This window comes from Geotrypetes seraphini, chromosome 1, assembly GCF_902459505.1.
Source record: "Geotrypetes seraphini chromosome 1, aGeoSer1.1, whole genome shotgun sequence".
Taxonomy (NCBI): Eukaryota; Metazoa; Chordata; class Amphibia; order Gymnophiona; family Dermophiidae; genus Geotrypetes; species Geotrypetes seraphini.
Window position 1 is genome coordinate 337672565 of NC_047084.1, and position 12353 is coordinate 337684917.

The 12353-nt window shown below is 49.0% G+C and overlaps 1 protein-coding gene across 3 annotated transcripts in view; it reads right to left on the reverse strand.

Moving 5' to 3' along the window:
* Positions 1-12353, reverse strand: part of LOC117367521 (dentin sialophosphoprotein-like) — a 109963-nt gene that overhangs the window by 14161 nt on the left and 83449 nt on the right. For all 3 annotated transcript variants that reach the window (XM_033960124.1, XM_033960131.1, XM_033960141.1), the window contains one exon: positions 903-976. In XM_033960124.1, coding sequence (XP_033816015.1) covers positions 903-976 — 74 coding nt within the window. The remainder of the gene's footprint in view (positions 1-902; positions 977-12353) is intronic.

Below are 12353 nucleotides of genomic sequence, written 5' to 3' on the forward strand. Positions count from 1 at the left end.
TGATCAAACACAACAAACATATATTATACATTAAAAATACACTCAGAGTCGAACACTGCTCCCTCTAAGCCAGTGGTCTTAAACTCACGGCCCGGGGACCACATGCAGCCCGCCAGGTACTATTTTGAGGCCATCGGTATTTTTATCATAATCACAAAAGTAAAATAAAACAGTTTCTTGATCATATGTCTCTTTAGCTATAAATGACAAAATAATTATTAAGGGCTCCTTTTACTAAGCTGCTTTAGGGCTTTAATGCGCAGAATAGCGCACGTAAATTGCCACGCATGCTAGACCTTAACGCCAACATTAGTTCTAGCTGCGTAGTGCGGGTTTAGCATGCGCTACAATGCTGCGTGCGCTAAAAACACTAACGCAGCTTAGTAAAAGGAGCCCTAAGACTTAGCCAAAAGGAAAGATTTATAAACTATAAAGAGTTTAACCTCATGCAAAATTGTCATTTCTTTAATAAGACATTAACTATTTTTTCTGAGGCCCTCCAAGTACCTACAAATCCAAAATGTGGCCCTGCAAAGGGTTTGAGTTTGAGACCACTGCTCTAAGCTGAGCGGGAGTCTTTCAACTATATTGCTGCCAGTGTGTGTGTGGGGGGGGGGGGGGGGGGAGGGGGAAGGGGTGCTGCTACAATATTGTATTTTCAGTGACTAGGGTCAGGCAGGTTCCCTAGAGTCCTACAAAGCTTGTTTATGCCTCACTATTGAAAACATAATAGTGAAACAGCGCCCCTTACTGGCAGGACTATAAGCGGAAGTCTCCCGCTCAGCTTACAGGGAACAATTAAGTTGAACAATGTGTTTTGGCAGCTTACATCTTTGTTTCATGGGGTGATGTTTCAATGTGAAAAGTTCAGTTTCTAAGCAGTATAAAAGTACCATACTCACAGGTAGAGCAAAACTCAGTCTGCAGAGACAGATGAATGTGAGTGCAACCTGCATACTGCAGCCGACAGTGATATCTACAAGCATAATAGGGAGAGGCATTACTGTAGGAACCAATGGGTAGGGATAAATATACATGCAGTACAATTGTCTGTTCCTTTCATGGGCTGTTAACAACACTAATGCATTTTGAATCTAAAAGCAATATAAAAAAACCTTCAATGAGATCAATATTCAAAATGATTTATCTGGCCAGAAATTACTGTGGACTGGTTAAATTGCTCGCTCAGGCTATCTGCTAATTCTTAGTAGCATGTAACCAGTTTATGCCACTGAAAATTAGCACTTGGGCCCTGATTCTATAAAAGATGCCTTTTTGATTATTGTAATTCTCTGTTAGTGAATCTTCCTAATAAGGACTTATGTGCATTACAAATTGCTCAAAACTTAGCAGCTTGAATGTTTACTGGAAGTTCCTCATTTAATGATGTTACTAGTGGTATAGTAAGGAGGGACGGGGGGGGGGGGGGGGAATGTGGAGGCGGACCGCCCTGGGCACCATCTTGGTAGGGGGGCCAGCACCTCTCTGCCTCCATGCCACACTCACGTCCTCCCCTCTTTTAATATTCGCCAGCACGAGCAACTTCTCCGGTCTGCTGCTCACTCCAGCGTGGCTCCCCTCTGAAATCACTTCTGGGTCGCAGGGCCAGGAAGTACATCAGAGGGAAAGCCAATTCCGGCATGAGCAGCAGGCGGGAGAAGCTGCTCATGCTGGTGAAGATTTAAGGAGGGAAGGGGGGAAAGGAGGGCGTGAGTGTGATGGGGCGGGGAAGGCGCCCGGGGGGGGGGAGGGTCTGGAAGGAGTGAAGGGAGCAGAGAGGAGGGCATGGGTAGGAGGTGCCCAGTGAGGAGGCACCTCCCTTACCATCACTACACCACCGCATGTTACATCATGCGATGGTGTAGTGAGCTTAAGAGCAACTTCACAGGCTGCCAATTGTTTGCCATATTCAGTTTAAAAATTTTAACTGGATCGGTAGCATGGCATTTTGCTACTATTTGGGTTTTTGCCAGGTACTAGTGACCTGGATCGGCCTCTGTGAGGACAGGCTACTGGGCTAGATGGACCCAGTAAAGCTATGCTTATGTTCTTATGTTTTAAAATTTTATCTGACTAGCAACCCTTATAAGAGAGTTTATCCCAGGACAAGCAGGCAGGTATTCTCACTAGTGGGTGATGTCATCCGACAGAGCCCCGATACGGACATCTTGCAAGCATGTCTTGCTTGAAGAAACTCAGAAGTTTCGAGATGCCCGCACCGCGCATGCGCCAGTGCCTTCCCGCCCGATGCTCCGGGCGTGTCTCCTCAGTTCTTTTTCTTCCGCGGAGCTGAGAAGTCTATCTTCAATTTGCGCCCATTGAATCTCTTTTTTTGCCTTCTTTTTTGCCGCGGGTTGAGTTCTTTTGGCTCTCCTGTGCATTTATTTCTTTCTTTGATTTCTTTAAAAAAAAAAAAAAAAAAATTTTTCCTTCCGATACCGGGTCGGCCGCGTGGCTGGGGCCCCGCGCCTTCGACCTTGCGGCGGAGCTTTTCCGGCCTATGTCCCGGCCGATTACCGGTTTTAAAAAGTGTAGCAAGTGCCAGCGCGCGATTTCGCTTACGGACTCTCATCGACGCTGCTTACAGTGTCTGGGACCGGATCACTTCCCGAATTCGTGCCGGCCTTGCTCCACTCTGACGGCGAGAGTGTTTAAGCGCCGCTGTCTGCTGTGGGAGTCCATGTTCAAGATGGAAGCTTCATCGGATCCTGCAGCTTCGACATCGACATCGACGGGTGCTTCGACTCCTTCCGCGAAGCCCTCTGCCTCCCCGGCTGCTTCGGACCTCCTGAAACCGCCATCGTTCACACCAGTTTCGGCCCCGGCTTCGGCGCCGGTGCCTTCCTCCGTCTCCTCGGAGCAGGTATCGACCCCGACAGTTCCACCGGTGGTGCTCAAGGTGCCGAAGACTGGCAAGCAGAAGCACGCAGCACCGAAGGAGCGCGGAGACCGTGCGGAAGGGCCCCCTTTTAGTGCGGATCCCTCCATATCGGCTTCGTTGCGGTCCCTTCTGGAGGCTCAGTTCGTGGAGCTCATGCAGACCATGGGGCCTCGGCTGATTGCCACCATCCAGGGTGACCTTCCAGCTTCGGCTTCGAGGGGCGGACCGCCTCCTTCTCCTCCTCCTCGCCGCACGACCTCGTTGCTCGGCGAGGAGGAGCGGCGAGCGGTGTCCGGGTCCTCGAGGAGGTCCTCCGTTAGCGCTATACCTCCTTTGGAACCGATTTCCTTGAGGAGGGCCTCCCTTGGTGATATGCCTCCCTTGGAGCCCATTCCCTCGAGGAAAGCCTCGTTTAGTGACCTGCCTCCCTTGGAACCGATTACTCCGCCCCATGACTCAGTGTGGCGTCCACCTTCGGAGCCACCCAGTCCTGGGCATAGCAGGAAGCAGGACGAGTTCTTCCGAACCCCCTACCAAACCTGGGCGGCGTCGGGAGAGGCGCCGACTCTTCCGCCTCTGCGATCGACGGCATCGAGTCCGATCTGCTCCTTGGCGGCATCTGAGCCAATTTCTCACAGACGGGCTCGATCCCCTTCCAGGCATCGGGAGGGGCATCGGTCCAGACATTCTTCGAAGCATTCCTCTCGTCACTCGACTGTCTCGCCTCAGAAGAAATTGCCTCGGTTGGGGTATGCTGCTTCGACTGGGTCTCCTCCTCCGGGCCCGGAGTTCGAGGACCCTGAGGTTTTCTACTCGTCCTGTTGCTCGCAGGCCTCTCTGGAGCCTGAAGCCTCTTCTTCTTCTAGTCCGTATCGCAGACCGGCGACGGCGGACCAACTGTCCTTTTCATCGTTCCTCAGGCAGATGGCAGATGACATGGACATTACTCTCAATGCTGGGTCTCGATACTCCAAGGAATACCTCGATACCATGCACTTGCCTCGTCCTCCGGCGGAGTCCTTGCGGCTTCCCCTGCACAAGCTCCTCGACCAGACCTTCATGCGATGCTTCGAGTCTCCTTACTCTATCCCTGCGGTCCCTGGCAAATTGGATGCGCGGTACCGCACGGTGCATCATAAGGGCTTCGAGGGTCCTCAGCTTTCTCACCAGTCCCTCCTGGTCGAATCCTCGCTCAAGCGGTCTCATCCTGGCCAGGTCTATGCTTCAGTGCCTCCGGGCTGCGAGGGCAGAACCATGGATAAGTTTGGTCGACGCATCTATCAGACTGGATGGACCATTTGGGTCTTTATCTGCCGTCATCTACTACTACTATGACTACTACTACTACTACTATGAATTCGATGATGGCGTCTCGAGTCCTGAATTACAATTTCCACTTTGCAGCCTACTTGGAATTTTTTCTACCTGTGCTTCGGAAGTTCACACCGTACATCGAGTCCCAGGCTAGGTTTGAATTTGAGGAAGTGGTTGCTTCGCTATCCCAACTTCGGCTTCAGTTAATGCAATCTGCCTATGATGCGTTCGAGCTCTCAGCCCGAGCGGCGGCCTGCTCGGTGGTGATGCGCCGGTTGGCCTGGTTGTGGACCATTGATATGGACCCGAATCTTCAGGACCGCCTGGCGAACGTCCCGTGTGCTGGGGCGGATCTTTTTGATGAATCCATCGAGACTGTTAAGAAGAAGTTGTCTGACCACGAAAAATCCTTCCAATCTATCCTTAGGCCGAAGCCTAAGCCTCAGCAGTCTCGACCTTCTCGTCCGCCGTTGATTTATCAGCGGCATTATCAGCCGAGGCAAACTCCACCTGCGAGGCAACCGGCGAAGCGCCAGCCTCCCCAGAAGGGTCAGCCTAAGTCTCAGTCGCCTGCTGTCCCTAAGACCACTCAGCCTTTTTGACTGTCTCGTCGAGGGCATAACCAACCTCGTTCTGCCTCCCCCTGTTTTTCCAATCGGAGGGCGCCTCCGTCATTTTTATCATCGTTGGGAGGCCATAGCAACCGACCTCTGGGTCCTTACTATCATCAAGGAAGGATACTCTCTTCATTTCCATCAGGTCCCTCCGGACCACCCTCCAAGAGAGTATCCTTCCAACTTGACTCAGACCGCCCTTCTTCTCCAGGAAGCTCAGGCTTTGCTCCAGCTTCGTGCCGTGGAGCCGGTCTCGACGGACCAACTAAACCAGGGGTTTTACTCCCGGTACTTCCTTGTTCCGAAGAAGACGGGCGACCTGCGACCCATTTTGGACCTCAGGGCCCTCAACAAATTCCTAGTCAAGGAGAGGTTTCGCATGCTGACTCTTGCTTCTCTCTACCCTCTCCTCGAACAGAATGACTGGTTATGCTCTCTGGATCTCAAGGAGGCCTACACTCACATTCCCATTCATCCGGCCTCTCGCAAGTTCCTCAGATTTCGGGTGGGACATCTACATCTGCAGTATCGGGTGCTTCCATTCGGCCTGTCCTCGTCTCCCAGAGTCTTCACGAAGTGTCTGGTGGTGGTGGCCGCTGCACTCCGGAACAGGGGTCTTCAGGTATTTCCATACCTCGACGACTGGCTCATCAAGGCCCCGTCTGCTCCAACGGTCATTTCAGCGACCTTGACCACGATCTGCTTCCTGCAGAGCCTAGGCTTCGAGATCAATTTTCCCAAATCTCATCTGCAGCCTACCCAGTCCCTTCCCTTCATCGGGGCGGTACTGGACACCATTCAGCTTCGAGCATTCCTTCCTCCTCAGCGCATGGATGCTCTTCTTCATCTCTGCCAGTCTGTGTCTTCTCGCCAGTCCATCTCAGCGAGACACATGATGGTCCTCCTGGGCCACATGGCCTCTACAGTTCATGTGACACCCTTTGCCAGGCTCCATCTCAGAATTCCTCAGTGGACCCTAGCTTCTCAATGGACTCAAGTGTCAGACCCGTTGACTCGACACATCATAGTCACTCCTGCTCTTCGGCGGTCTCTACTTTGGTGGATGACCTCTTCGAATCTATCCAGAGGTTTGCTGTTTCACACTCCTCCTCATCAGAAGGTTCTCACAACCGATTCCTCGACCTATGCCTGGGGGGCTCATCTGGATGGGCTTCGCACTCAGGGATTCTGGACCAGTGCGGACCGCCTCCATCAGATCAATCTTCTGGAGCTCAGAGCCATCTTCTATGCTCTTCAAGCTTTTCAACATCTGCTTCACGACATGGTGGTCCTCATCCATACAGACAACTAGGTCGCCATGTATTATGTGAACAAACAGGGGGGCACGGGATCGGCCTCCCTCTGCCAGGAAGCTCTCAGAGTCTGGGATTGGGCGGTTCACCACAATACCTTCCTCAAAGCTGTCTACATTCAGGGGAAGGACAATGTCTTGGCAGACAACTTGAGTCGTCTCCTCCAGCCTCACGAATGGACTCTCCATTCCGACCCCCTTCATCAGGTCTTTGCACAATGGGGGACACCTCAAATAGACCTCTTTGCGGCTAGCCACAACTTCAAACTGCCTCAGTTTTGCTCCAGGATCTACACTCCTCATCGCCTCGAGGCAGATGCCTTTCTGCTGAATTGGGGGAATCGATTTCTGTATGCGTTTCCTCCATTCCCTCTCATTCAAAAGACTCTGGTCAAGTTGAAATCAGACCATGCCACCATGATTTTAATAGCTCCTCGGTGGCCCAGGCAACCTTGGTTCTCCCTTCTACTTCAACTCAGCAGCAGGGACCCGGTCCTTCTCCCAGTGTTTCCTTCTCTGCTTACTCAACATCAAGGATCACTGCTTAATCCCAACCTGCAGTCTCTCCACCTGACAGCTTGGTTCCTCTCAATGTAACCCCTCACCAGTTTTCTCAAGCGGTGAGGGATGTTTTAGAGGCTTCCAGGAAGCCTGCTACTCGACAATGCTACTCCCAAAAGTGGACTAGATTCTCTTCCTGGTGTATTTCCAATTCCAAAGAGCCTCAGCATGCTTCCCTCTCTTCTGTGTTGGACTATCTTCTACACCTGTCTCAGTCTGGTCTCAAGTCGACATCTATACGAGTCCACCTGAGTGCTATTGCGGCTTTCCATCAGCCTCTACAAGGGAAACCTCTCTCTTCTCATCCTGTGGTTTCCAGATTTATGAAAGGACTTTTTCATGTCAATCCTCCTCTCAAACCGCCTCCAGTGGTTTGGGATCTAAATGTTGTCCTTTCTCAGCTTATGAAACCCCCTTTTGAGCCTCTGAGCAAGGCTCCACTTAAGTTTCTCACTTGGAAAGTGGTTTTTCTGGTGGCCCTCACATCTGCTCGCAGGGTCAGTGAGCTTCAGGCCTTGGTGGCGGACCCACCTTTCACAGTATTTCATCATGACAAGGTGGTCCTCCGCACTCACCCAAAATTCCTGCCTAAAGTGGTCTCTGAATTTCACCTCAACCAATCCATTGTGCTTCCAGTGTTCTTTCCAAAGCCTCATTCTCATCCTGGAGAATTGGCTCTTCACACTCTGGGCTGTAAACGTGCTTTGGCTTTCTACTTGGATCGCACCAAACCACACAGAACTGCTCCTCAACTTTTCGTCTCCTTTGATCCAAACAAGTTGGGACGACCTGTATCGAAGCGCACCATCTCCAACTGGATGGCGGCTTGTATCTCTTTCTGCTATGCCCAGGCTGGATTACCCCTTCCCTGTAGAGTCACAGCCCATAGGGTCAGAGCAATGGCAGCCTCTGTAGCCTTCCTCAGATCGACACCGATTGAGGAGATTTGTAAGGCTGCCACTTGGTCCTCGGTTCATACATTCACCTCTCATTATTGTCTGGATACTTTCTCCAGAAGGGATGGGCAGTTTGGCCAAACTGTGTTACAAAATTTGTTCTCCTAAGTTGCCAACTCTCCCTCCATCCCATTGAGGTTAGCTTGGAGGTCACCCACTAGTGAGAATACCTGCCTGCTTGTCCTGGGATAAAGCAATGTTACTTACCATAACAGTTGTTATCCAGGGACAGCAGGCAGCTATTCTCACGTCCCACCCACCTCCCCTGGGTTGGCTTCTCTGCTAGCTACCTGAACTGAGGAGACACGCCCGGAGCATCGGGCGGGAAGGCACTGGCGCATGCGCGGTGCGGGCATCTCGAAACTTCTGAGTTTCTTCAAGCAAGACATGCTTGCAGATGTCCGTATCGGGGCTCTGTCAGATGACATCACCCACTAGTGAGAATAGCTGCCTGCTGTCCCTGGATAACAACTGTTACGGTAAGTAACATTGCTGTGCCATAGTGGTTAGAGCAACAGTCTCAGTCGCCAGAGGTTGTGCGTTTAAATCCTACACTGCTCCTTGTGACCTTGGACAAGTCACTTTATCCTCCACTGCCTCAGATACATTAGATAGATTGTGAGCCCACCAGGACAGATAGGGAAAATGCTTGAAGTACTACTTTGAGTGTGGTTGTAAAAATTACAAAAAGGCAGTATATAGGTCCCAATCCCTTTATGTTTAACTGCTTCCCTGGTGTTCATTATGCTCTGGTAACCAGGCTTTACTCGATGTTATGAGTTTCAGACAAATCAAACAAAGAAGCATAATGGCACATAAAGGCCAAACGGCCCATCCCATCTGCCCATCCACAGCATCTACTATCTCCTCTGTCCAAGAGATCCCATGTGCCTGTCCCATGCTTTCTTGAATTCAGACACAGTCTTTGTCTCAACCACCTCTACTCATCTACCACCCTTAAAAAAGTATTTCCTTAGAGTACTCCTGAGCCTATCACCTCTTAACTTCATCCTATGCCCTCTCATTGTGGAGTTTTCCTTACCTCCTGCACATTAATGCCAAGGAGATATTTAAATGACTATAATATCCCCTCTCTCTCGTCTTTTTTCCAGAGTATAAATATTGACGTCTATAAGTCTTTCCCCGTATGCTTTATGTCAAGGACCACTAATTAATTCTGTAGCAGCCCTGTGTAAACTGCATATAAGAAATTTTTAATTAAATAAATGAATGAAAGTTAGGCACCTAACATTGTTCTTTTACTGTTTATTGTTTGCTTCTATACCATTGACTGCGATGTCAATTCAGAGAGGTTTGCATGAGCTTCTGTAAAAGGTGTTACAATACTTGAGTTTCTGTGGAGGTGTTATAATACAGAGTTACAAAGGCCCAGATTCACTAAGGGCATGGATCGGATCCAATCCGATCTGTGTCCAGGGGGCTGATTCATGAATCACCTTTATGCAAATGAGTGCGATCGGAATCACATCTGCAACCGACCGCCCGGATTGCTTTGTAGCGATCCTGACGATTGCACAGACCATTTGTAGATGGTCTACGCATAATTAAAGAGCAGCGACCTTTTTTTTTAACTTTAGCCTAGTGAGCCCTTGGTTTAAACCTGCTTTAAACCCGCAGGTTAAAACCACGGGCTCACACTGCGGGGGAAGCCTGGGAGAGAAACATGGCAGTGCTTGGGACACAGAGCAAGAGAGTTGGGGGCAGAAAGCGCAGGAGATTCGGGGCAGAACAGGGCGTCAGGAGAATCACGGCAGAGTTGGGGCAGAAGAGAGCAGGGTGGCAAGAGAGCTGGAGAATTGTGGCAGAGAGCAGGAGATGCAGTCAGAAACCACGTGAATGACTGGTCCTCAGCAGTCGCTTGTTTGTTGATCGGCCAGCCCAATCGGTATTGCAGGTTATTTTTTTTAGCGAATCGCTGCCTGCCTACTTTTGAATGCCGTTCCCCCTCATTTGCATGCGCGGATCAGAGGATGATTGGGACAGAGGTTAGTGAATCAGGTCGGAGGGAAATCAGGGCACAAAGGGGTCGCTAAGTGGTCAGAACTTGATCGGTGGGCTTAGTGAATCTAGCCCATAGAGCTTCTGTGAGGTGTTACAATACATGGGCTCTATACAGAGTTACAGGGGCTTCTGTAGCGGTGTTACAATACAGAGTTATTAATAGCACTATAAATATGCCTCTTTTACAAAAATTATGCCCCCTTTTACAAACCTTGTTTTTAGCACTGGCTATGGTGGTATCAGTTCCGATGCTCATAGAATTCCTATGAGCACTGGAGCTGTTACCACCATGGCCAGCGCTAAAAACCAGGCTACGGTTTTGTAAAATGGGGGCGGGAGTAATTTTTTAATTGGTTCAATCAGTGCTGTTAATTGAACAGCACCATTAAAAAGCAATTTAAAAAATTATTCTTGGTGTAGGTGCCTAATTTGGTAAGAATCTACACCGAGGCACCTACCCGAAAAGTAGGTGTGACTAGAGCCAGAGTTTGGACATGGAATGAGTTAGGTGCAGGTAGGCACCTACATTAGGTGCTGGCATTTTAGGCTTAGAAAACCATGGCCTAATCTAATATACTAGTGTCTAAGTTTCTGATGCCTACTGGTGCCAATCTATAAACAGCATCTAACTTTGAATGACATGTGGCAAGTGCTGTTTCCATAGGCGCCTACTGATTTAGATGTGATTTATAGAATCAGGCCTTTAGGCACCATAAGTTAAGCGGTGGTAGACACCCTGCTGCTGTCTAACTTACAACAAACTTTCACAGTCTGAATCCTGCAAAGGAGATGGTTTGGATTGGCTGGAGAGAGCTTCAACAACAATTCCAGTAGTTGGAACTCCAGTAGTTGGAACCAAGGGTCTAGGGTTAACATAGGGCTCCAGAAAAAAGAGAACGGACCGAGATATCTGGGTTTTACTTCCATTGAAAGCAGCCAGTGCTAAAAACCACACTACGGTTTTGTAAAAGGGGGGGGGGGGGGGCAGGGAGGGGTAATTACAGGGCAGACTGGATAAGAACATAAGAACTGCCATCTCCGGATCAGACCTTCAGTCCATCAAGTCCGGTGATCCGCACACACGGAGGCCCAGCCAGGTGTACACCTGGTGTAATTTTAGTCACCCATATCCCTCTATGCCTCTCGTAAGGAGATGTGCATCTTGTTTGCTTTTAAATCCTAGAACGGTGGATTCCGCAATAACCTCCTCTGGGAGAGCATTCCAGGTGTCCACCACTCGTTGCGTGAAGCAGAACTTCCTGATATTTGTCCTGGACTTGTCCCCCCTTAGCTTCAGTCCATGTCCTCTTGTCCGTGTCACATTGGACATTGTACATAATTTTTTTCCTGCTCTATTTTGTCAATTCCTTTCAGTATTTTGAAAGTCTCGATCATATCCCCTCACAGTCTCCTTTTCTCAAGGGAGAACAATCCCAGTCTCTTAAGTTGTTCCTCGTATTCCAAGTTCTCCATACCTTTTATGAGCTTCGTTGCTTGTCTCTGCACCCTCTCCAGCAGTTTTATATCCTTCTTTAGGTTGGGAGACCAATGTTGGACACAGTATTCCAAATGTGGTCTGACCATTGCTCTATAAAGCGGCATTATAACTTTCTCCGATCTACTCGTGATTCCTTTCTTTATCAGGCCTAACATTCTATTTGCTTTCTTTGCCGCTGCCGCGCATTGTGCCGACGGCATCAGGGTACTATCTATCAGTACACCCAGGTCCTTTTCCTGTTCGCTCTTACCCAGAGGTGCACCTGACATTCTATACTCGTGTTCCTTGTTCTTTCTGCCTAAATGCATTACTTTGCACTTTTCCATATTAAACTTCATCTGCTATTTCTCCGCCCATTTCTCTAACTGACACCAGTCACTCTGGAGTTCCTCGCTATCCTTCTACGATCTGATTGCCCGGCATAGCTTTGTGTCGTCTGCAAACTGGATGTTCCTTCTTCTAGGTCATTGATGAAAATATTAAATAAGATGGGACCATTCAAGTCTTTATCTGCTGTTATTTACTGTATTACTATGTTTAATTGGTTTTTAATTGGCATGATAATTGACTGCGCTGTTAAAAAACGATTAAAAGCTCATCAAAAAATGTAGGTGCTGGGATCGTGTCTAAGCAAGACACCTAACAGTATCTAAGGTCAAAGTAGACGTGGTCAGGGGCGGAGAACACCGTAGGTGCCATTAGCCGTGATTCTCAGTCAAACTTAGACACTGGTTAATGTAGGCCTTTAAAACCCTGGCGTACATTACCAGCAACTAAGTTTTTCTGTAGCCGTAATTCTGTTAACAGCGCCTACATGTGATTGACTTGCGAACGATGCCATGTTTTTTAGTCGCTGCCTTATGTATGTGCCATTTACAGAATCTGGCCCTTGTTACTGCCTAAGGGAAAACCGGCTATTTGGGGGGTGGAGGTGACACATTGCTGGCCAACTGCTGATAATCACACGTGGAACTGAGTGTTTGTGCCTGCCACATTTAACAAGCTTTCATCTAAATAGAATACCGCGTCCTGAAGCAGTGATTTGCATACAAAACATGTATGTCGGCAGCAGTGCAATTTAAAAGACTGCAGATGGCTATTAAGATCTACACTACGCCGTACTGTTCAAATAATCAAATATATATGCATAGGTTAGATAAAAAAGAGAAAAAAAACCTAAGGATTTTGTATAAGA